General features: G+C 39.8%; 1 protein-coding gene across 1 annotated transcript; it reads left to right on the top strand.

Moving 5' to 3' along the window:
- Window positions 1–1,861: 1,861 nt before the first annotated feature.
- On the top strand, window positions 1,862–24,576 carry gfod2 (glucose-fructose oxidoreductase domain containing 2). Its single transcript, XM_034189472.1, has 3 exons — window positions 1,862–2,012; window positions 12,453–12,823; window positions 23,587–24,576. The coding sequence occupies exons 2-3, from the start codon at window positions 12,571–12,573 to the stop codon at window positions 24,486–24,488; spliced, it is 1,155 nt and encodes a 384-aa protein (XP_034045363.1). The 5' UTR covers window positions 1,862–2,012; window positions 12,453–12,570; the 3' UTR covers window positions 24,489–24,576.
- Window positions 24,577–25,327: the final 751 nt, after the last annotated feature.

Raw genomic sequence — 25,327 nt, 5'->3', positions numbered from 1 at the left:
TTAAGGGCTTCTGTATTTATATGTACTTCAATGGGGGCAAGTTGACACAGTATCTGTACATGGATTGTGGTGGTGGGTCAGTCTGGACCAAAAAGTCCAGGGCTGAATTTTTGTCCCAGTCCAGCCCTGTACACACCACATGCATTTAACCAAAGGAACACTATATAACAGCCAACAGCAAAACAAAAGAACAAAGAAGATCTCTAAAACAGTATATTCAATTTAATGGATGACTGCATTGCATTGAGATGAAAGTTTTCCAGCTATTCCTGGATTCCAGGACTCCTAAGAGGATCTTAGCATTTTCCACTGTTAATAGATTAATCACATTTTTTACTCTTGTAAAAGTCTTGTTTTTCAAATTTTCTGGAATCTCACTAATTCACAAATGTAGTCACATTTAGCTTTTTAGGTTTTGGGCGGGAGGAGCAGAGGACGATTGCTCCGTTTACCGCTTCACCTGGAGGCACTGAAGTTAAGAATAGGCCAGCTATGTTAAAAAACTAATGATGGCAACAACGAAAGCCACATAGAAACAATTGAAATGCAGTCAATAAAATGTGTTTCTCAGTCTTAGAATCTATCATCTTACAGTTTATCCTGAAATAGTCAACAGCAAACAACAAAACTGCCCCCTCACACTCAAATTTGATGTATGCTGTAGTAAACAACAGAACTTCAACAAATAAGAGGCTAAAAATAAATGTGCAATCTATGACCAATAATATCATAAGAACAAATAATACGATGAATGTCGGAAGGAAACACAGCGCAGACTTATTAAACCAATACAGAAGCATGTTTCAATTTATTACATCCTGACATGTGGAAAATTAAAGCATTCATCCAAGCATTGCATTAGGCTTTAAACTAGAAAACTAGGCAGTCAGCAATGTCTTAGTCTCACTCAGCCCGCGTATACGTTGTTTGCACAGTTATTGCACATTAAATATTGAGTGTGCCACCCAAGAAGACCACATGGGGCTGGAACACCTTGGATGGTGGGACCTTAATGACGAGTACATAGGGTGGCACAGTGTATAGTTTGGTAGCCAGAGGGACTAATGTTGGACTCATTGTGATTGACTGTATTAACAGGGAAGCATTATGTTTGCACAGTTATTGCACATTAAATAATGAGTGTGCCACCCAAGACCCCATGGGGTTTAGACCACCTTGAATGGTGCTACCTTAATGATGAGTGCATAGGGTGGCACAGTGTATAGGTCGGTAGCCAGGGGGCTCATGTTGGACTCACTGTGATTGACTGTATTAACAGGACAGCATTATGTTTGCACAGTTATTGCACATTAAATAGAGTGTGCCACTCAAGACTCCATGGGGTTTGGACCACCTTGGATGATGGGACATTAATGATGAGTGCATAGGGTGGCACAGTGTATAGGTCGGTAGCCGGGGGGCTCATGTTGGACTCACTGCGATTGACTGTATTAGTAGAGAAGCATTATGTTTGCACAGTTATTGCACATTAAATAATGAGTGTGCCACTCAAAACTCCATGGGGTTCGGACCACCTTGGATGGTGGGTCCTTGTGGGTTAGTGCATAGGGTGGCGCAGTTAGCCAGAGGGACTCATGTTGGACTCATTGTGATTGACCGTATTAACAGGAACGCATTATGTTTGCATAGTTATTGCACATTAAGTGAGTGTGCCACCCAACACCCCATGGGGTTTGGACCACCTCGGATGGAGGGTTCTTGAGGACAAGTGCATACTATAGGACAGTGCATAGTTTTGTAGTCATACTGCCAGCCTCATATTCAAATGTTAAATATAGAAATGAACTCGTGCTGCGGGGAGATTTGTTGTTCTAACTGTATATCATAACAGGTTGGTGTTTCGCGTTTCCTGTCGGCGCCATGTTTTCGGCTCTTGATGTCCGGCGGTAGTGAGCCGTCTGTCGTCGCTGTACTGTCTCTGATCACACAGCTCTCCTGACGTTAGCGTTTCAGCACCTTCTGTTCTTACCCACGTTTGCCTGTTTAACACGGTAAGTTAAGTTGTTAACTTTGAAGTTCATCATGGTTTGTTCTTGGAAATGCAATGAAAGTAGCTCTAATGTATAAACAATATTCGTTTATTTCTCAATTCGCAGTGCTGCTGTGCGGCTACACAATAGCTGGTCTGGTCAACGTGCTAGCTAAAGCTACAGTAATCGATAGCTGATTGTGGCCGTATTAAAGTTGTGGCATAGTACTCACACGATGGTTAAAGGCAAATTAAATGGGCGAAATAATTGCGTGTTAGCACAATTTTGTGTTATGTGGTACACGAAGGAATTAAAGTTTCACCTGATGTGAAATCAACGCAACCCAATTTATTACATAGGAAGGTGTACACAATACAGTGTCACGTTGTATCTTTTTTAAAAATCACCTGTAAAAATTTAGATTTTTTTTTTTAAATAAACATCAGATTGTACAAAAACACATCCGAGAAGTGAACACCCCAACACTTTAACATACTTTACTATTTTACAATTTATTAGGTGAAAGGTGTGCCTAATGTAGTGACATTTACACTCTTCTTACAAGTTAAAAATGTGATTGTGGTCTGTGTGGGGCCATTAATGCAGCAGTAGTGTTTGCAAATGCGTGTGGAGATGTGTGTCTGTCAATCCATCTACGCATTTGCTGATCTTTGCACACATTTACAAATTTTCTACACATTTACATATCTGCAAATCACATTACACACACACAGAGATAGCAAATTTTTGTGTGCATTTGTAGACTCAGTACACATTTGCAGATTCTTATGTACACTGATTGATACACAGATGCACACGTCTGTTTACACACCCACAAGGGTTGACAACAGACACAAGTCTCAACACGCATTTGCAAATATTATTGCAACATTAACGGCCCAATAGGTCTGAGAGCTGTGTGGTTACTGTCAGCTTGAACCAGTCAGATCACTTTTGTGGTGGTGATCTGTTTAGTGGACTTTTTTGGGGGGGGGGCGGGGGGGGTGTCAGTGTTCTCTGTAACCTCTATGACATGGAAAGGCAACTGTAATCAATGGGATTTCATTCCAGCCAGTCACATCAGTTGATGATGAAACATGACCGTTTCTACATGCTTCTGTGCTTTGGGTTACAGCCCGACCGATATATTGGTTAGCCCATAATATCGGGCAATATGAGCCTTTCACAAACGTGGTATAAGCATTATTTTTGCAGATATTTATTTTACAGATTAAACAATGCAGAAAAACACTGGCTGTTGAAAATGGTGTCATTACATAGTTCTTCCAGTGCAGGAGGGGGTGTCCAACGGCATGGTTTACAGTACTTGCAGGCATTTCTGGGACCCCCATCACCCTTTGGTGACATTATCTGCTTGAGGTAGAGGTAAAGTGACCAGCTGCCATTTCTTTTCAATTGGAGTGGGTATTTTGCAGTGACAACAGATAAGTGTTTGTTATGCTGCCAGCTACGTGGGGCCAAAATAGACAGGAAGTCCATTTTATGCAAATGCTGAATAATTTGATGTAACAACTGCCAGTCCGAGTGAAAGCAGCATGATGTACGTTGGTTAGTTTTTAGTTATATTTATTATTCATAACAAAGTCCCACTTAAGCCTGTAAAACATCAAGCCTTAATTACTTTTCTTTGTCATAAGGGTATGATAAAAAAATGTTAGTAATCATTGCTATTTTTAATGTATATATCTGTATTGTAGTTTTTTACTCCATAATATCGGTATCGTTGGTAGGGATGGGTGTTGAGAACCGGTTCTTTTCGAGAATCATTAAGAAATGATTCAATCCACCGACATCACTTGCCTTTTTGCTTAATGATTCCCTTATTGGTCCTTCAGAGTGACCATTGTTTTTGAGGGTGTTTGTCGGGAAAATCATCATTTCTCTCTGCTTCTGTAATGGCTCCACTTGGATGCTTGAACCAATGAAGCAGTGCTCCGACCCGCTGCTTTGTTGGTTCTCTGCTTCGCTGCTTTTCAGAAGCGGCAAGTCTGCTTCTTATCCCCTCTCAAAGCCATTTAAAAATGTCAATCATGAGTCATTTTTGTGCAGATTAAAGTCACTAACTGGGACTCTTGTCTTGTTGCAGTCAAGAAACAAGAATCATCCTCTGTTCCGTTTGCACAGCTTCAAACACTGCGCCTCTGCCGAGTCCTGTTAGCTAGAGTTTGGTTGGAATTAATCACTTCAAAGCGAATCGCCGTTTTAAATCAAATGACACCTCGTTCCAAACGTTGTAATACAAACAGTAAATTACAACAGACTAAAACAGTTTTTTTCCTCCCAAAATTTGACATCCTACGTTCTTTATGAATGACATGTTGGCTTGCAGGTCAGCCTGCTGAGCTCAGCTCAGAGGCTATGTATGGAGTGACATTTATGCAATTAATGTCTGAAAGGAAATGCTTTTGACAAAAACTACAGATTTTATTTTTATTTAAGTCCAGAGATCAAGGATCCAGTGACCAGTTTCATATTTATTTAATTTAAGACTCAATAAAATGTTGTTGACATAGCAAACCTGTAAAGCCTACTTTTACAACCCCTGGCAAAAATTATGGAATCACCGGCCTCGGAGGATGTTCATTTGGTTGTTTAATTTTGTAGAAAAAAAAGCATATCACAGACATGACACAAAACTAAAGTCATTTCAAATGGCAACTTTCTGGCTTTAAGAAACACTAAGAAATCAGGAAAAATAATTGTGTCAGTCAGTAACGGTTACTTTTTTAGACCAAGCAGAGGGGGAAAAAAATATGGAATCACTCAATTCTGAGGAAAAAATTATGGAATCACTGTGTAAATTTTCATCCCCAAAACTAACACCTGCATCAAATCAGATCTGCTCGTTAGTCTGCATCTAAAAAGGAGTGATCACACCTTGGAGAGCTGTTTCACCAAGTGGACTGACATGAATCATGGCTCCAACACGAGAGATGTCAATTGAAACAAAGGAGAGGATTATCAAACTCTTAAAAGAGGGTAAATCATCACGCAATGTTGCAAAAGATGTTGGTTGTTCACAGTCAGTTGTGTCTAAACTCTGGACCAAATACAAACAACATGGGAAGGTTGTTAAAGGAGACCTGTATTGAAAAAAATGCAGTCAGATTTTTTGAACAAAAAATGACTTACATTTACACATGAGATCCTTCTGAATGTAGTAAAGTAAATCTGCAAGCCCAGATCTGTCATTCAACGGAGAAATCTTCATTTGAAAATGACATTCATTTGAGCTAACATTTAGCCCTCCGCAAATTGTCCCTCTCATCATGGACGCTGCCGAGACGTCACGGACAAGACCCTCTCCCAGCATGCATTGCGCCAATTGTAATTTGTGGATTTACATCAGTTTGCATCTGCACCTTTTTCTTGTCTTATACGGAAGGATCTACTTTTTTTAAAACTTCATATTGTCTTGCAGCACGTTTGGTGAGTACACATTTCTTTTATTTGTGCTTGAAAATTATTTTGGGGGACTTTTTCATATGCCCGTTTGATTGAGTGGTGTTGCAATGAAAATCTACTGTCTTTCGCCTCCGGTACCATCGCGGGATATCAATTCAATCAATCAATTTTTTTTTTTATATAGCGCCAAATCACATCAAACAGTTGCCCCAAGGCGCTTTATATTGTAAGGCAAGGCCATACAATAATTATGTAAAACCCCAACAGTCAAAACGACCCCCTGTGAGCAAGCACTTGGCTACAGTGGGAAGGAAAAACTCCCTTTTAACAGGAAGAAACCTCCAGCAGAACCAGGCTCAGGGAGGGGCAGTCTTCTGCTGGGACTGGTTGGGGCTGAGGGAGAGAACCAGGAAAAAGACATGCTGTGGAGGGGAGCAGAGATCGATCACTAATGATTAAATGCAGAGTGGTGCATACAGAGCAAAAAGAACCCCCCAGCAGTCTACGTCTATAGCAGCATAACTAAGGGATGGTTCAGGGTCACCTGATCCAGCCCTAACTATAAGCTTTAGCAAAAAGGAAAGTTTTAAGCCTAATCTTAAAAGTAGAGAGGGTGTCCGTCTCCCTGATCTGAATTGGGAGCTGGTTCCACAGGAGAGGAGCCTGAAAGCTGAAGGCTCTGCCTCCCATTCTACTCTTACAAACCCTAGGAACTACAAGTAAGCCTGCAGTCTGAGAGCGAAGCGCTCTATTGGGGTGATATGGTACTACGAGGTCCCTAAGATAAGATGGGACCTGATTATTCAAAACCTTATAAGTAAGAAGAAGAATTTTAAGTTCTATTCTAGAATTAACAGGAAGCCAATGAAGAGAGGCCAATATGGGTGAGATATGCTCTCTCCATCTAGTCCCCGTTAGTACTCTAGCTGCAGCATTTTGAATTAACTGAAGGCTTTTTAGGGAACTTTTAGGACAACCTGATAATAATGAATTACAATAGTCCAGCCTAGAGGAAATGAATGCATGAATTAGTTTTTCAGCATCACTCTGAGACAAGACCTTTCTAATTTTAGAGATATTGCGTAAATGCAAAAAAAGCAGTCCTACATATTTGTTTAATATGCGCTTTGAATGACATATCCTGATCAAAAATGATTTCTCACAGTATTACTAGAGGTCAGGGTAATGCCATCCAGAGTAAGGATCTGGTTAGACACCATGTTTCTAAGATTTGTGGGGCCAAGTACAATAACTTCAGTTTTATCTGAGTTTAAAAGCAGGAAATTAGAGGTCATCCATGTCTTTATGTCTGTAAGACAATCCTGCAGTTTAGCTAATTGGTGTGTGTCCTCTGGCTTCATGGATAGATAAAGCTGGGTATCATCTGCGTAACAATGAAAATTTAAGCAATACCGTCTAATAATACTGCCTAAGGGAAGCATGTATAAAGTGAATAAAATTGGTCCTAGCACAGAACCTTGTGGAACTCCATAATTAACTTTAGTCTGTGAAGAAGATTCCCCATTTACATGAACAAATTGTAATCTATTAGACAAATATGATTCAAACCACCGCAGCGCAGTGCCTTTAATACCTATGGCATGCTCTAATCTCTGTAATAAAATTTTATGGTCAACAGTATCAAAAGCAGCACTGAGGTCTAACAGAACAAGCACAGAGATGAGTCCACTGTCCGAGGCCATAAGAAGATCATTTGCAACCTTCACTAATGCTGTTTCTGTACTATGATGAATTCTAAAACCTGACTTAAACTCTTCAAATAGACCATTCTTCTGCAGGTGATCAGTTAGCTGTTTTACAACTACCCTTTCAAGAATTTTTGAGAGAAAAGGAAGGTTGGAGATTGGCCTATAATTAGCTAAGATAGCTGGGTCAAGTGATGGCTTTTTAAGTAATGGTTTAATTACTGCCACCTTAAAAGCCTGTGGTACATAGCCAACTAACAAAGATAGATTGATCATATTTAAGATCGAAGCATTAAATAAGGGTAGGGCTTCCTTGAGCAGCCTGGTAGGAATGGGGTCTAATAAACATGTTGATGGTTTGGATGAAGTAACTAATGAAAATAACTCAGACAGGACAATCGGAGAGAAAGAGTCTAACCAAATACCGGCATCACTGAAAGCAGCCAAAGATAACGATATGTCTTTGGGATGGTTATGAGTAATTTTTTCTCTAATAGTTAAAATTTTGTTAGCAAAGAAAGTCATGAAGTCATTACTAGTTAAAGTTAATGGAATACTCAGCTCAGTAGAGCTCTGACTCTTTGTCAGCCTGGCTACAGTGCTGAAAAGAAACCTGGGGTTGTTCTTATTTTCTTCAATTAGTGATGAGTAGAAAGATGTCCTAGCTTTATGGAGGGCTTTTTTTATAGAGCAACAGACTCTTTTTCCAGGCTAAGTGAAGATCTTCTAAATCAGTGAGACGCCATTTCCTCTCCAACTTACGGGTTATCTGCTTTAAGCTACGAGTTTGTGAGTTATACCACAGAGTCAGGCACTTCTGATTTAAAGCTCTCTTTTTCAGAGGAGCTACAGCATCCAAAGTTGTCTTGGATATGGAGGCGAGACCCGCAAAGAATCCCAGTCATTAAAAATATATAAACCTCTCTCAGCGTCCATGGAGCTCTGGGGCTCCGATTGCCAAGACATGCGGTGCTGTGGATTTTGCAGCAAGAAGTCTGTCCTTGCAGCAACAGGTGTACCGGCCGCTTCGCATTAAAACAGCGAGCGTAATCTCAGGACTTGTGCCAAGTGTGCTGCAGCTCCATTCAGTAGACAGAGAGGTGATGCCGGCTGCAAAGCAGACACGGGCGGTGTGAGTGGCCCGCGTCGGCGGTTAACGAGCTCATTAACGAGCCCGCAGACTTAATAAGTGCAGCGGAGACACAGAGCGGGAGAGGAAGAACGGCGCCCGCTGTCGATGTCGTTGCTGATCTGAGCACACAGATCTGTATCTCACATTCATTGCAGCTTACTTTTGGATGTTGAAACCAGGACATGTATAAGTAACATTACTAACAGATAAAATCAATTTCAATGCGGGAGCGGACTGAAGGCGGGAGCGCGTCGTCTTGTCCCTGACGTCATGGAAATGATACGGCTGTACAAACTGTTTTCACAGAGGGCTAAATTTTAGTTGCAAATTTATCATTTTTAAACGAAGATTTCTCCGCTGAATTACAAATTTGGGCTTACAGATTTACTTGACTGCATTCACAAGGGTCTTATAAATACATATCAGCTATTTCTTTCTGAAATCTGACCACATTTATTTCAATGCAGGTCTACTTTAAAGGCAAACATACAGGTAGACCAAGGAAGACATCAAAGCGTCAAGACAGAAAACTTAATGCAATATGTCTCAAAAATTGAAAATGCACAACAAAACAAATGAGGAACGAATGGGAGAAAACTGGAGTCAACGTCTGTGACCGAACTGTAAGAAACAGCCTAAAGGAAATGGGATTTACATACAGAAAAGTTAAACGAAAGCCATCATTAACACCTAAACAGAAAAAAAACAAGGTTACAATGGGCTAAGGAAAAGCAATTGTGGACTGTGGATGACTGGATGAAAGTCATATTCAGTGATGAATCTCAAATCTGCATTGGGCAAGGTGATGATGCTGGAACTTTTGTTTGGTGCCGTTCCAATAAGATTTATAAAGATGACTGCCTGAAGAGAACATGTCAATTTCCACAGTCATTGATGATATGGGGCTGCATGTCAGGTAAAGGCACTGGGGAGATGGCTGTCATTACATCATCAATAAATGCACAAGTTTACGTTGATATTTTGGACACTTTTCTTATCCCATCAATTGAAAGGATGTTTGGGGATGATGAAATCATTTTTCAAGATGATAATGCATCTTGCCATAGAGCAAAAACTGAAAACATTCCTTGCAAAAAGACACATAGGGTCAATGTCATGGCCTGCAAATAGTCCGGATCTTAATCCAATTGAAAATCTTTGGTGGAAGTTGAAGAAAATGGTCCATGACAAGGCTCCAACCTGCAAAGCTGATCTGGCAACAGCAGTCAGAGAAAGTTGGAGCCAGATTGATGAAGAGTACTGTTTGTCACTCATTAAGTCCATGCCTCAGAGACTGCAAGCTGTTATAAAAGCAAACAAAAGCAACAAAATACTAGTGATGTGTTGGAGTGTTCTTTTGTTTTTCATGATTCCATAATTTTTTCCTCAGAATTGAGTGAGTCCATATTTTTTTCCCTCTGCTTGGTCTAAAAAAGTAACCGTTACTGACTGCCACAATTTTTTTTTCCTGATTTCTTATAGTGTTTCTTAAAGCCAGAAAGTTGCCATTTGAAATGACTTTAGTTTTGTGTCATGTCTGTGATCTGCTTTTTTTCTACAAAATTAAACAACCTAATGAACATCCTCCGAGGCCGGTGATTCCATAATTTTTGCCCGGGGTTGTAGTACACAGAAAATTCACAAGAGGTATTGATAAGGGAATGGATAAGGAATCGGATCGATATCCAGAATCAATAATGGCATCGATATCAATAAAATCTTATCAATACCCATCCCTAATTTTCGGGCTGTACTTTGGTTCTCTGTCACATGATTGTCTGATTGGATATTTGCTTCCTTAAGTGGTGTTTGAACACTGAGGTGATGTACTGCTCATCATGGATCTTAATGTCTTTGTAGGAGAGTTAAATAAAAGGCAGGGTCAGTTTCTCTTAGCCATGTCCCTACAATGGATTCACTTAATGGATATATTATCTCTATTCTTGGTAGCACATAATGTAGCATTTACAATTATGGCACAGTTCAATCAAGTATTGTTAATCAATATTTCTAACAATAATATTGCTCAAATGACCTAATGTAATGTGAAACAGATGCTTGGCTACTCTATGCAGCTTCAAACTGATAACATGAATCCTCTGATAATTTAATAAGGAGCACCTTTCAGTTAAAAAAAGGAACAGTGTGTCGATACAATGTTGGCAAATTATTTCTTATGATCAGGTATTTGTCCACAACTGACTATATCATCAGTGAGCTTGCATAAGATCGCTCACAGATTAATGGTGGAGTGACGTTGATTTGAGTTGGGTGTGGAACATTGTAGGAATGGTGTGTTAACTATGTGGTGGCTGTCAGAGACTGTTGATAAGAAACACAGACTTAATCCTCTGTTATATAAAGTGTTGTTGGTATGTTCACTACACAAATTATGAGTCTCTTCACTGTTCCGTTACGTTTTAATGTAGCTCAAAATGGTATTTTTATGTTCTTTAATCTTGTGCAAAAAGTTTCTGAACTAAATGAATGTTGAGCATTTGATCCCTTTATTTTGTTGTTTATGTTTTGGCCCACCAAATCCCCTCAAAACATCTTTTTTTCTGTAGAGACCACATTTTTATTTTGTTGAATATTCTACAAAAGAAACTTGAGTTGAAACTATTCGTTGATTAAGTGAGAGAAAAGGTTCAGTGTTTTGATCATTATTCATTGGGTAATTTGTTAAAGAAAAATACAGAATATTGAGTGGTTCCATCTTTTCAAATGTGAAGAATTGCTTTTCTCAGTTTTAAATCAAATTCTCAATGAAACTGATTTAGATTTTGTATTATTTGAACAAAACAAGGATTTTATAGACATCACTCTGAATTGTGGAATATTGAAATGGACACTTTTAAGTGACTAATCTAAATGAGCAATTTAAGCAATATTGAAAATAATGTTAGGCCCAATTGCAACACTCTTTGTAAACCGTTTCCCTTCACCCTATCACTTTGCACAGTGGTAGGACGAAGGGAGAATATAGCCACTTTCAGGTTCCCTTGATCCTTTCCGCAACTGGTGTAATTTCTGTTGAGGAGAAGGGTGTAAACAATATGGCGAGTACCACTGGAGCATGACAAATGATCAAGAACTTAAAGCCTTATTGCATGAAAATTTGGCCAAAATTTGGAAGGAAGTGAACATTGCAAGCCAGGGTGTCAGTCATGATGATGATGTAATAATTGCACATTATTGGTGTAATTTGCAATCAGGGTTTGTTGGGAGTTTGCCCACAGCGAACAATTCCAAAAGTTAACAGTGGACTGGACGCTATTGAGATCAGAGTTTGGTGAAATTACAACAGCATTCATCCACTCTCTCACCGGATAGATGAAAAACATGGAGAAGTTGCCAAAAATTGATTTAGGTACTGGGAAGTGGTCATCATGAATTCTGTGATTTAAAAATAAAATAAAAAAATACAGGCACTCCCAAGCATGTGAGCACCTGAAAGTGGGACATTTACACACTTTTCTTGCCTAAATATCCTCAAAGCAGATATTTTGCATTGTTAAAGCTCTGTGTCGACTATCTCAGAGGTCAGGTAATAAAAAAATACAATAGTTGCATCAGCCTTAGTAGTAGCTGTTGAAAGCAGTAACTGCCGTGAGCCACATTGTCACATTGTTACACCCTTTGTTACTGCCACCTAGCTTTAATCATGTTGTTGGTAGTGTGCTTGTAGACGAATGCCTGTGGCGATACATTTAAATTGACCACACTGTAGTTAATGTAATGTTTCAGCAGTTACTCAGTCACATCTTAGTTATTCATATCAAAGTGCTGGGAAGACATTTGATACCAGATAAGGGACAGATGTGGGGTATTTATTGATTTATAATCCTTTGAGAAGAGTTGACCCACACTACAACACACCTATAGGTGTCAGTATAAGCATTGTACTTACTTGTAGCTAACAGATGTTCCTATAAACACCACATTATGGGTGCTCAGTCAAGTTTAAGATTTCTTTATTATCCCCGAGGGACAATTTTTCACAGCCAGCAGTACAAACAGCTATCACAACAGCAATGAACAACACAAGAAAAATGGATGTGTGTAATGTATTCCATAGCCACAGATATAACATTACAGACTGTCAAGAACTTTGGTATGACTAACTACAGTATAGCTAAAACCTCCTGTTGCCATGTGGGAGTTATAAGATTAGTAACCTGATCATTTATTTTGCAGCTCCATTTGATTTCAGAAGAGCACTGGACAACTTGAGAGAAAAGGGAATCATCATCTTTTGGGATGTTTGTGAGGCTGGCCGTGGTTCCGACATAAGGCTGCGGTGAGCGGCACTGTCATGTTACCAGGAGTCGGCGTGTTTGGCACAGGGAGCACAGCCCGGGTGCTGGTTCCATTGTTGAAAGCTGAAGGTTTTGAGGTTCAGGCACTCTGGGGCCGAAGCGAAGAGGAAGCAGGCTGCTTGGCAAAGGAATTGGGCATCCCATTTCACACCAGCCGATCTGATGACGTGCTGCTGCACCAAGATGTTGACCTTGTTTGCATCTATATTCCACCCTCAATGACACGGGAGATAGCTGTGAAAGCACTGGGTAAGAGATAGATCATGTCAAGGTGGTTCAGGACTGATTTTGCACAGCTGCTCTTTCTAAATATTGGAGACTTGTTCAAGCTGAATAAATTTTACTGTCATTTCTGAGACTGTTTTCCTTTATCACCCATTAATAAAAAATACCTTCCAAATTCATTGAATAGTGACTAGACTGATAGTTGCAATTTCAGCGCATTTACATTACTATCACAGCATATGGGAATTTCCAAAATGTGAAATGCATTACTCATCTTTGTAACTGTTGTCAACACTGTTAAACATGCACAGTCAACACACTGTATTATCAGAGGAGAGTAGCTCTGTGAAGTTAACTTATCTCATGGAATTCCTGAGTGTTGAGCTCAGTTTCCTGTTTTCTCTCCAGCTTCCTGCGTGTGTCCTTGTCAAAAATGGCGAATTCCCTGTGGCCCTGAAGGATGCTGAGCTCTGCATTTAAAAACATATTGTAGTTGTACCCTTCTTGCCGTTACATATTATCGCTGAAAGAGGTTTCCTTTTTTATCAGTGCCAACCTCCAGGGCCCTCATTTATCAGCCGATCATATGCACAGATTTGTCCTTAAACTGTGTATATGCAGGGTAAAATGTGGGAGATTCCAGACTTTTTTATACTTTTCCCCTGCATAGTTTTCAATTTGAAAAGTTTGAATTCCCAAGTCACAATATCACCAGGCTGGAGGCATTCAGTTCAGTGTTAAAATCCCACCTTGTCCTTGTGATTCAGATTTTGACACCCCTCTGTTCACCTTATTCAGCCCCGCCCACTTTTACAACAGAGGCATTTCCATTTTGTCACCCTGCTCAGTGTCGCTCTCATTAGACAGAAATCTCTGCTATTATGGAATTGTGGGATAGCTTGCTCCCACAGATTGATCTCGCCAGACTACTTTTGCCACACTGCTCGGCGTGCTGCTCTCGTTGGAGCAACAACACACAGAATGTGTCTTTTCCCAGATAGATCTCTTTCAGTGCAGCTTCTTGTTCTGACTTTAACACAAAGCTGACACCCAAGTCTTTCATCGCCAACTGTAAATGGTAATCAAATCATTCCAATTGTATCTTTCTGAACTCTTCCGCATCACACTCCATCGTGCCAATGTTTACAATGTGCTTGAGCAATAACAGGTGAAGGTGCTCATAAACTTTAAGTTTCTTAAATATTTATTACGGCCACTCTTAAAACTTCAATTATCTTAATAATTTTATTACTGGTAAATTTTAGAATTGATTTAGATGAGATATACTCATATCTCATAGGAATATATCACAATTATCTGGGAACTACTTTTTGCGCAGGAATTCATCAAGCACGCCAGCCGCGGGCACTTACTAACACAGAATACCCAGAAACTGGCTAGAAGTTCAGCCAAAACGAGAGCGTCCACTTTTAGCTTGCCATAAGCTAAGCTAGTGGCGCTCGTGAGAGTGTGCCGTTTTGTCTTAGGACTTCCGGTGAGCGGTGTTTTTGTATAGAACAATGGAAGATATTACATGGGTAGAAACAAAAACCTTTTTGAAAAGCTCAAAGGGATCGACTCTGGCTCACCCACAGGTCATAACAGAGTTGGAAGATGACATGAAAAAGTGGCCCTCGATAATTTTTAACTACTTTGTGTTGTCACTTGGCATGGACGGTTTGGCTATGAGGAACTATGAGCTCCGTGCCGCACAGTGGTGCGGAGCTTGTATAAAAGCACAATCAAGTTAAAATACTACCCGACAAGTAGTACCACCGTAATGCCAAGATTACGTAATGTCACTATGCGTATGGTGTTATTTCATGCAGTGCTTGGTTTTATCAAATGCCAGAAAATTAGTAAATAAGATAGCAGCTAATGCTACAAACACAGCTTACCCGTTTATCTCACTAGCATCCGCCGCTGCTTCTTCAACAGAGCATTGTAGTCCAACCATTTCTCTGGGTAAAGATCCAGTGGTGTGGGTTTTTTCTCCATAAAATAAAAAGAACAGACATAGCGACGTTTGGGTGGATTTTTCAAATTCAGCGCCTTTAGCCAGCACCAGTTTTCCTTGTCTTTCAATGGAGGAGGGAACAAGTTAAATGCTCGTCCACAGCACTCAGATCTCTCCTTTCCATGTTTAAAATATTGTTCTGAAAGTGATAGTTTCCTCATCTCCCAGTTGTTGTGGCACCCAAGAACTGAACAATTAATGCTGCTCATGTTTGGACACTTCTAGCGTACTGTGTTCCCACGTAGCTAATCATCAGATGCAATGGCAAACCGGAAGTTGCTTGACAAAATGGAGCTGCCCACCCTGACTTCCTGAATAAGGTGAATACTGTCAAAAAATAAAAATAGAAAAACAAAACGTCCAGCTTTCCTCCCCGAGTCAGCAGGTGCATTTCTGGAAAATGTCTTATTACTCTGCAGTTTTACTCTGCATTTGTCGGCATTTCTTATCGTGTGATGCGCATTTTAGGACAAGCAGAACCATCCCGATGGCTGACACAGTGAAGAAACAAACACTGCTTCAGCTAATCCAAGCTTCTGAGCTTTTATTCCAAAGTGAAGGTTCGGATTTATAGAGACTGTACAGAGAGACAGAAGGCGACACTCTTCACCCCAAAATTCTTAATTTTTTCAGTCTGTTGGATTTTGGATTCTAATGTGTGGTGACACTGCTGTTTGTGTTGCTGGACACTATTTTAGTCCTGCCGTGAGCATGCATGCGGAATGTCTCCATGACGCTGTTTTGTACAGGCTACGTACAGATGGATTTTTTTTTTTTACATTGTTAAAAAGTTACATTCGGAATACATTATTTTCAGGAGATAATGGAGTTTATAACTAACGGTGAAAGAAATTTGTGAGGCGCTCCGCAACACCGGCTGGTGATCGTGTGCGATCCGTGCGTGGGGACTCCTTTGGTGGAGCGGAGTTTGGAAATCACAAGTGGATGACTGTTAAGGGTTTTTTTTCTTCTTTTCAGTGGAGCTGGTAGGGTTTATCTTTATTTTACTTTGAGTGTCTGTCTTGATGTGAGACTGTTCTGTAACAGAGCAGCATGCACTGCACTCATGCAATGTGCACATGCACTAAGTTTTTGCACAGTGGAAAGTGGCTGCTTTTACCGTGACTGCATCAAAATCAACAGTTATCACACAAAAAATAAGTCATAACACCATATCACACTTATGTAAACTTTGTAATTAATCTATGGTTCCGTTTTTAATGTTAGCAGCATTCAAGTGCACGGTTTCCTCTAAGAAATGCTGTCAGAAACACTGAAATGTTATGATTTCAGTGCGACATGTCCTTTAAAACATAGAAGAATGGAAATACGCAGCTATCCAGCAACAAAATCTCAAAGTGTGTGTCTGTACCTGAATAATTTCGAATTCTGTTCTGCCGTTTTCATAAAAGCCTCCCTGTTCAATGTCACAGAGGCTGCAATATCTTAGTCTCTGATCTGATCGATCCCACAGTAGACAGCGTTGATCGAGTCGGCTGTGCACCTGCCTCCGAACTCTCATAACTCTGTATCGCATCACAAAACATCCTATAATTCTAGATGATTTGTGGATTCTGATCTCCACATCATAATACATATAGGTAAAGGGTGTGAAATGTCTGGCATATATCAATAAACATTAGGTGACTATTCATACTGAAAGAGCAGATACAATTGTGTAACCATGTTTCTTTTTCATAAATTGTAATTACCTTCAAGAAACTAGATAAACTCCATAGTAACAAACAACATAACACCATTATTATATAAGCCAGGCTCAGAGTCCTCAAAGAGTCAGGTAAGACCATGATTACAAAATAGTCAAACATCCTCTGTGTCATTGTAATCATCATCTCCATCACTTTCATCTGACATGTCATCGTCAACCACATCCTGAAAGGATCCCAGAAGATCTTTGCTCCCAGAAAATTGGTCACGAACTCGATAGGAAGGTCCTCTACTATTAATAAATTTTATTAAAATAAAAAAGACCTTTACCGTCAACAAGCATCCTGATCTCCACCTGTTACTACAAGACATGAATCAAATAGTTTCCAACTGCAGTTTTATATTGGCGTTATTTTCATTGCTAAAATTGAATTAGGATAGATACAACAGCATTGCAGTGACGTCACAGGTGCATAAAGGATTCTGGGACAACTTCAGTTGCTCCCTTGTTTCCACTCAGGATCGCCAGAGCATAACCCAGGTGGATCTGCATGTTGATTTGACACGTTTTACTATGGATACTCTTCCTAACGCAGCTCCACGTTACATGGAGAAATGTGGCTGGGGTGGGGTTTGAACCGGGAACTTTCCGCACTGAAACCAAATCCGCTAACCGCTTACAATAAATGTCTGCTTATTCTGCTTGGAAAGTTTTATGCTAGTTGTTGAAATGTGCATGTTGAACCTTCTTGAAGCGCTTTAAAATTATGTCCACAATTGATTTTGTTCTATAAATTAAGAAACCATGAGTGAATGGCCATTGCCAATGGAGGGGTTTTCAGCTAGTGTTGCCACCTATTGATGCATTTATTTTGTGGAATTTTCATATTTCTTGTCTCACGGCTTTGATTACACACAAGCACTTCTGATGAGGAACAGAAGCAACAAACTGATGTGTTGTTACCATATATGTTTATTGAGGGCATTTCTGAATTCAAATGATCTTGAACGTACATCTGCTTTAAAATGTAGAATCTGTCTGATAAACAGTTTTTTTTATTTTAATTACATATATGAATTTTATTTATTTATGGTTTTTTTGGACGGACATACATACTAAATTTAGTTTGTATGACAGCATTTGGAACATTTTCTACGCACAGTTTGACAATTGAGGGCCCTGGAGCTGAACAATGATCCAACTACATTTGCGCACCAACGTACTATCCTACATCTTATGGCCCAGTTACATGGCAGTTAACGAAGGGCAACAAAGCCCAAACGAAACAAAAAATCTGGACTTCTGTTCACTTTTGTTGGCATCATTTAACCATTGCGCAGCTTTGTTCCTGCAGCTGGTGCTTTGTCAGGATTTTGAAACTGTTGAAAAATTTGAACAAATGCCACCGAAAACCTCAATTCATCTGTATTTTGTTTTGCTGTCGTTCGTGACGTTTTTTTTTTATCGTTTGCTAGTTTTTATAAAGTTAATGTTTAGTTTGACTTCGTTCGACCAGCTGAATGTTTTCACACAGTGCAGAAGCCAGTTTGTGAGCGCTGCTGCTGCCGCTGCGTTCATGTACCGACGGAAATTACAGGGCAAACTCAGCCTGTTTGCTTGGATGTTTTTTATCTGGGTGGGGGTCAGCTTCACTGGGCTCAAGCACCTTATATAGGCCAGAATTTATCTTTTGTGTGGATACAATTAATTATTCTGCCACAAGCAAATGCTGAATTTGAAACAACAAAAAAGTTGCGTAATTTCCGATGGTACTTGAACGCAACGGCAGCAGCAGCTCCTACGTGCGCTTATTTTATGTTATTTTTATTAAATATAACAATATGAGTGTAGGAATGACAATCCAGCCCTTATGTACATGTGGCAACAGGTAGATGATTCAGATGATTAAATAAAGAGCTGTTCTGGAAGGCAGAATTCACATTGTTGATCAGTGGCAGCTCCTGGAATAACATGGGGAGTCAATGTGCGTTCACACAGACTGATCACTTTACTGCTCTGATATATTCATCTTTACACTTATATTTATTGCCCCTTTTGACAGTTTTCTGTTATAAATCAATATATATGGCTTAGTAACATAATACAGTGATAGAGCAGCCACCACGGCACACCAGTGGTTTTTTTTTTTTTAGTTGGAGCAAGACGTAGCATCCAGCATGTCATCAGACAGTGAGGATTCTGATGATGAGGAGATGATCCCTCTTTTGTTCTGGACGAGGAACCAGAGCAGGGGGTCCACTGACGTGCGCACAGATCTCCACAGCTTATGTTTGCAGTTTCTCCAGGACTCAGGCGCTCTGAGCTGCATCCCAGTGCTGAGTCCTGGAAAGCAGAGATGCAGGCACACATTGCTGCAGCAGTGGCTCCAGGTGCATTTTGTTTAAAGCGTCGAGATCAACGTTAACTTTGATTTTGTTTTGTTCCTCTTTCGTCCCTTTTGCGCTCTTGGTTCGCAGGCTATTCGGTGATAATGTTCGTTTGCCCACCTTTTCTTGACGACTTGTGACTTTTTTACTTTTTCCCCTTCATTCAGGAATCGTCGTATGCCATGTGACTGGGCCATAAGAAGCACTTTTGTGAAACTTAATCAAAAAATATACAACGTGTAAACTAAGTATTGAACACATCACTATTTTTCCTCTGTAAATATATTTCTAAAGGTCCTATTGACAAGGAAGTTTCACCAGATGTCAGTAACAACCAAAGTAATGCACACATACAAAGACAGCAACCACAGATGTTCATAAATGAAGTTGTGTGTAATAATGTGAAGTGACACAGAGAAAAAGTGTTAAACACCTGAAGAAAGGGAGGTGCAAAAAGGCATGGAAAACCAAGCCACCAGCTGAAATCTATCAGCAATTAGAAAGCTGTCCTGCCCCTTGACAGTGCAAATTAATATCAGATGGTTCAACTGATGGCCTATAAAAAGGTGCCTCATTACCAAGGCCTCACATAAGAAACATCTCATAATGGGTAAAAGAAAGAGCTCTCTCAAGATCTTCACAACCTTATTTCTGCAAAACAAACTGATGGCATTGGTTACAGAAGTATTCTAAACTTCTGAATGTTCCAGTGAGCACTGTTGGAGCCATAAAGTGGAAAGAACATTTCACCATAAACTGGCCACAAGCAGGTGTTCTGACAGAGGATTTCTGACAGAAGAGTGAAAAGAATTATCAGAAGAGTTGTTTAAGAGCCAAGGGCCACTCGTGGAGAGCTTTGGAAAGACCTGAAATTAGCAGATACAATTGTTTCAAAGAAATCAATAAGTAATACACTCAACCACTATGGCCTGCATGCACGCTCACCACGCAAGACTCCATTGCTGAAGCAAAAACATGTTGAAGCTCGAACGTTTGCTGTACATTTAGACAAGCCTATGAAATACTGGGAGAATATAGCCTGATCAAATGATCAGGCTATATCTCTTATAACTCTTTGGATGCCAAAATACACACCATATTTGGAGGTCAAATGACACTGCACATCACCCCATAAATACCATACTAGCAGTGAAGGTTGGATGTGGGAACATCATGGTGTTGGGCTGTTTTCAGCATGTGGCACTGGCAAACATCATGTCATTGAAGGAAGGATGAATGGAAAAATATACAGAGATATTCTTGATAAAAATCTGTTGCGATCTACCAGGATGATGATGTTGAAAGGAGGGTGGACATTTCAGTAAGACAATGATCCCAAACAAACAGCCAAGGAAACTCAGTTTGTTTCAGAGAATGAAAATAAAGCTGATAGAATGGTCCAGCCAATCACCTGACTTGAATCCAATAGAAAATCTATGAAAAGAACTAAAGATCAGAGGTCCACATTACCTTCAGGATTTGAAAACTGTTTGGAAGAATGCGCCAGAGTTACACCTGAGCAATGCGTGCAACTAGTTTCTTCATATAGGAGGCATCTTGAAGCTGTCATTACCAACAAAGACTTGTGTGAAGTATTAACTAAATTTCAGTAAGTATGTTCAACACTTTTTCCTTTGGTCATTTCATAATATTATACCTAACTTAATTTCTGTACTTTTTTGTTTAGGGGTCTTTGTATATATGAATTGCTTGGGTTGTTGGGTGATTCTTTAACTACGGGCACTATTGGCCTTGTAAATGTAATTTCCACCACACCACTGCCTTACAATATAAAGCGCCTTGGGGCAACTGTTTGTTGTGATTTGGCGCTATATACATGTGCTCTGATGTCACTGTTTATCTCCATAGAAACTACCCAAACAATCTTTCATACAAGGGTGATTCTTAGACTACGGGCACTTATGTCCTTTGATCATATTGCATGAAAAACAGAAAAAAGGGGAAATTTCACACTTTTATAGTTATCTTTACAATGAAATTGTGTTAAGAAATTTGTTCTAGTATATGATGACTTTTTCACCTTTTTTCAGCATCATTATATGCAAATATTGCCATTTTGTGCTTGTCCCACACCCAGACTTTTGATCTTCAATGATAAAAATGAATGGTAAACGTTTTTTCTAATGTTTTAAAATATCTCTGAATAAAATATCAGTAAAATAATCAAAACATAATTGGGGTATTCAATGTCATACAACTGTTGATTTTTTTTTTAAACAAAATGTAGTTGTCCCACACTATTGCCGTAATTTCCACCACAACACTGTAATGTCCCTTTAAACAGTTTGTATGAAAGATTGGGTAGTTTCTATGGAGATAAACAGTGACATCAGAGCACATGTATATAGCGCCAAATCCAACAGTTGCCCCAAGGCGCTTTATATTGTAAGGCAATGGTGTGGTGGAAATTACATTTACAAGGCCAATAGTGCCCGTAGTTAAAGAATCACCCATTTGCATATAATGATGCTGAAAAAAGGTGAAAAAGTCATCATAGACTACTAGAACAAATTTCTTAACACACTTTCATTGTAAAGATAACTATAAAAGTGTGAAATTTCCCCTTTTTTCTGTTTTTCATACAATATGATCAAAGGACATAATAAGTGCCCATAGTCTAAGAATCACCCTGTTACAGATTTGGTTAAAATTTTGTCAGTAGCATCATTAAAAAATATATTTACTGAGAAAAATGTTGATGTTTGATACTTCACCTGCTGTAGATGTTTTTCAAAAGACACTTTTGAAGGTGTCACATAACCAAAAATTGTGAAATCGCTTTGTAAGCAAGAACAGACCATTTTGATGGCTGAATCTCTACTAATGGGTGTGAAAATGTATCACATGGCAGTCATCAGAAATTTTTGTCCTGTGAAATGAGTTTACCTACAGTGGGGTAAAAAGGTATTTAGTCAGTCCATGATTGTGCAAGTTCTCCTACTTAGAAAGATGAGAGAGGTCTATAATTTTCAACATAGGTACACCTCAACTATGAGAGACAAAATGAGGGGGAAAAAATCCAGGAAATCACATTGTAGGATTTTTAAAGAATTTATTTGTAAATTATTGTGGAAAATAATTATTTGGCCAATAACAAAAGTTCAACTCAGTACTTTGTAATGTAACCTTTGTTGGCAATGACAGAGGTCAAACGTTTCCTGTAAGTCTTCACCAGGTTTGCACATACTGTAGCTGGTATTTTCACCCATTCCTCCATGCAGATCTCCTCTAGAGCAGTGATGTTTTGGGGCTGTCGCTGGGCAACATGGACTTTCAGCTCTCCCAGCAAATTGTCTATGGGGTTGAGGTCTGGAGACTGACCTGGCCACTCCAGGACCTTGAAATGCTTTTTAAGGAGCCACTCCTTCGTTGCCCGAGCGGTGTGTTTGGGATCATTGTCATGCTGGAAGACCCAGCCATGTTGCATCTTCAATGCTGTCACTGATGGAAGGAGGTTTTGGCTTAAAATCTCATGATACATGGTCCCGTTCATTCTTCCCTTAACACAGATCAGTCGTCCTGCCCCCTTTGCAGGAAAAACAGCCCCAAAGCATGATGTTTCCACCCCCATGCTTCACAGTAGTTATGGCGTTCTTGGAATGCAATTCAGCATTCTTCTTCCTCCAAACACAAGAGGTTGAATTTTTACCAAAAAGTTCTATTTTGGTTTCATCTGACCACATGATATTCTCCCAATCCTCTTCTGGATCATCCATATGCTTTCTGGCAAATTTCAGACGGGCCTGGACATGTACTGGCTTAAGCAGGGGGACATGCCTGGCATTGCAGGATTTGAGTCCCTCTCTGCATAGTGTGTAGCCTTTGTTACTTTGGTCCCAGCTCTCTGCAGGTCATTCATCAGGTCCCTTTGTAGTTCTGGGATTTTTGTTCACCGTTTTCATGATCATTTTGACCCCACGGGATGACATCTTGCGTGGAGCACCAGATCGAGGAAGATTATCAGTGGTCTTGTATGTCTTCCATTTTCTTACAGTTGCTCCCACAGTTGATTTATTCACACCAACCTGCTTGCCTATTGTAGATTCACTATTCCCAGCCTGGGGCAGATCTACAGTGTTCTTCCTGGTGTCCTTCAACAGCTCTTTGGTCTTGGCCATGGTTGAGTTTGGAGTCTGACTGTTTGAGGCTGTGGACAGGTGTCTTTTATACAGATAAGTTCAAACAGGTGCCATTAATACAGGTAACGAGTGGAGAACAGAAGAGCTTCTTAAAGAAGAAGTTACAGGTCTGTGAGAGCCAGAAATCTTGCTTGGTTGTGGGTGACCAAATACTTATTTTCCACCATAATTTACAAATAAATTCTTTAAAAATCCTACAGTTTGATTTCCTGGATTTTTTTTTTTTCTCTCATTTTGTCTCTCATAGTTGAAGTGTACCTATGTTGAAAATTACAGACCTCTCTCATCTTTCTAAGTAGGAGAACTTGCACAATCAGGGGCTGACTAAATACTTTTTTGTCCCACTGTACATAACTAAGATTGTTATTATGTCACTTTAAAAAAATTATTCTGTGTCACAGGACATCCTTCTCCATCCTGTATCAACAGGAATTGTATAATAAGAGGGTATTTCTCAGTGACCCTAAATGGGAAATTACAGTTCTAGTATCATTTCCTTTAACACGTCTTTTGAATTAGAAAAATAACCCATTACCTTTTCCTTCCTCCTGCAGGGATCGGTAAGAATGTTGTCTGTGAGAAAGCTGCAACTGCTGTGGATTCCTTCAACATGGTGAATGCAGCTAGGTACTACCCCCAGCTGCTCAGCATTATGGGCAACTCCTTGCGTTTCCTACCAGCTTATGTTGCAATGCACCAGCTGCTGATGGAGGGGTATGTTGGTGAAGTTCAGGTGTGTGATGTCAGAGTCTACGGTCCCAGTCTCCTCGACCAGTCATATGGCTGGACATGTGAGGATCTGATGGGGGGAGGCGGGCTGCACACAGTTGGGTCTTCCATTATTGATCTTTTAAGTTATCTAACTGGGGCACGAGCCCATCGTGTACATGGCTTATTACGGACTTTTGTGCAACAAAACGGATTAATCCGTGGCATTCGTCGCGTCACCAGTGATGATTTTTGTTTCTTTCAAATGCTGATGGGAGGAACTAGGCGCAGTTCTGGTGTTGTGTGCTGCACCGTGACCTTAAACTTCAATATGCCTGGGTCATTTGTTCATGAGATTATGGTAGTTGGGTCAACTGGGAGGTTGGTTGCCCGGGGAACAGAACTGTATGGTCAACGCAATGGGAGTAATGGTGAAGAACTTTTGCTTGGGGACAATGGGTGGGCTGGACCTGAGGTGCCTGAGATGCCCCTACCTCATCTTCAGGGTCTCAGTGCTATGGTAAAGGCACTGAGGCAGTCTTTTCAGGCTCACGAGGAGCGCAGGTCATGGGCCCATGGACCAGTTGCCATAGCACCCACATTTGAAGATGGACTATATGTGCAGACAGTAGTAGAGGCAGTTAAACAGTCCAGCTGTAGTGGAGAATGGGTGTGTGTGGAAATTTTGAGTCAGGAACCAGATCCAAACCACAACCTGTGTGAGGCTCTGCAGAGAAATAAGCATTAAATGTACAGTGCCCTCCAAAAGTATTGGGCCCCTTGGTATTTCACTCATTTTAATTTGTTTGTCATTTCAAATACAAAAAGCAAATCAGGCTTTTCCAAATAAAAAATTCTAAAATTATTTTCCTTATACCCAAACTCAAAGCAAATCTCTCCAACTTGATATAAATTCATTAAAAATATAAAAACCAGGATGATGGGTTGCATAAGTAATCAGCCCCTTTGGTATAACACCTGTGAATAATCAGTTTTATTACCACTTTTTTTTTTTTCCAGACAAGTCAGGTATGGATACATGAACATTTCCAAGTCACTGAATATGTGTTGGACTTAATTTACATCAATTATGAAGAAATGCAAACAGGATGGCACTCTATGATAAATCTGTGTGGAGTAGACAGTTCTCAAAAACTGAGGGGCTCATTACTTATGTAGTCCATCATCTTGGCTTTTATATTTTTAATTAATTTTTTTCAAGTTGTAGAGATCTGCTTTGAGTTTCAGGAAGATAATTTTGGAATCTTTTATATTGAGAAGCCTAATTTACATTTTGTATTTGAAATGGCATAAACAAATTAAAATGTATGAAATACCAAGGGGCCGAATACTTTTGGAGGCCACTGTGCTTCTACATTTGTATGTTGTTGGCAGTGATGAACAAATGGTATCTCAGTGTTTCCCCTTTACAAAAGATGCTAAGCAATTTACAAACTTTTTACAATTTTCACTTTCTAATATTTTGAGCAAAAATATGGTTCATAAAACTGTTGTAACTTTGTTTTATGTGTGTTCATTACATGAACCACAGCTCCATTATTCTACTTTTCAACATAATATTATGTC

This window comes from Thalassophryne amazonica, chromosome 2 (assembly GCF_902500255.1).
Source record: "Thalassophryne amazonica chromosome 2, fThaAma1.1, whole genome shotgun sequence".
Classification (NCBI taxonomy): Eukaryota; Metazoa; Chordata; class Actinopteri; order Batrachoidiformes; family Batrachoididae; genus Thalassophryne; species Thalassophryne amazonica.
This window is presented reverse-complemented; position numbering and strand designations above follow the sequence as displayed.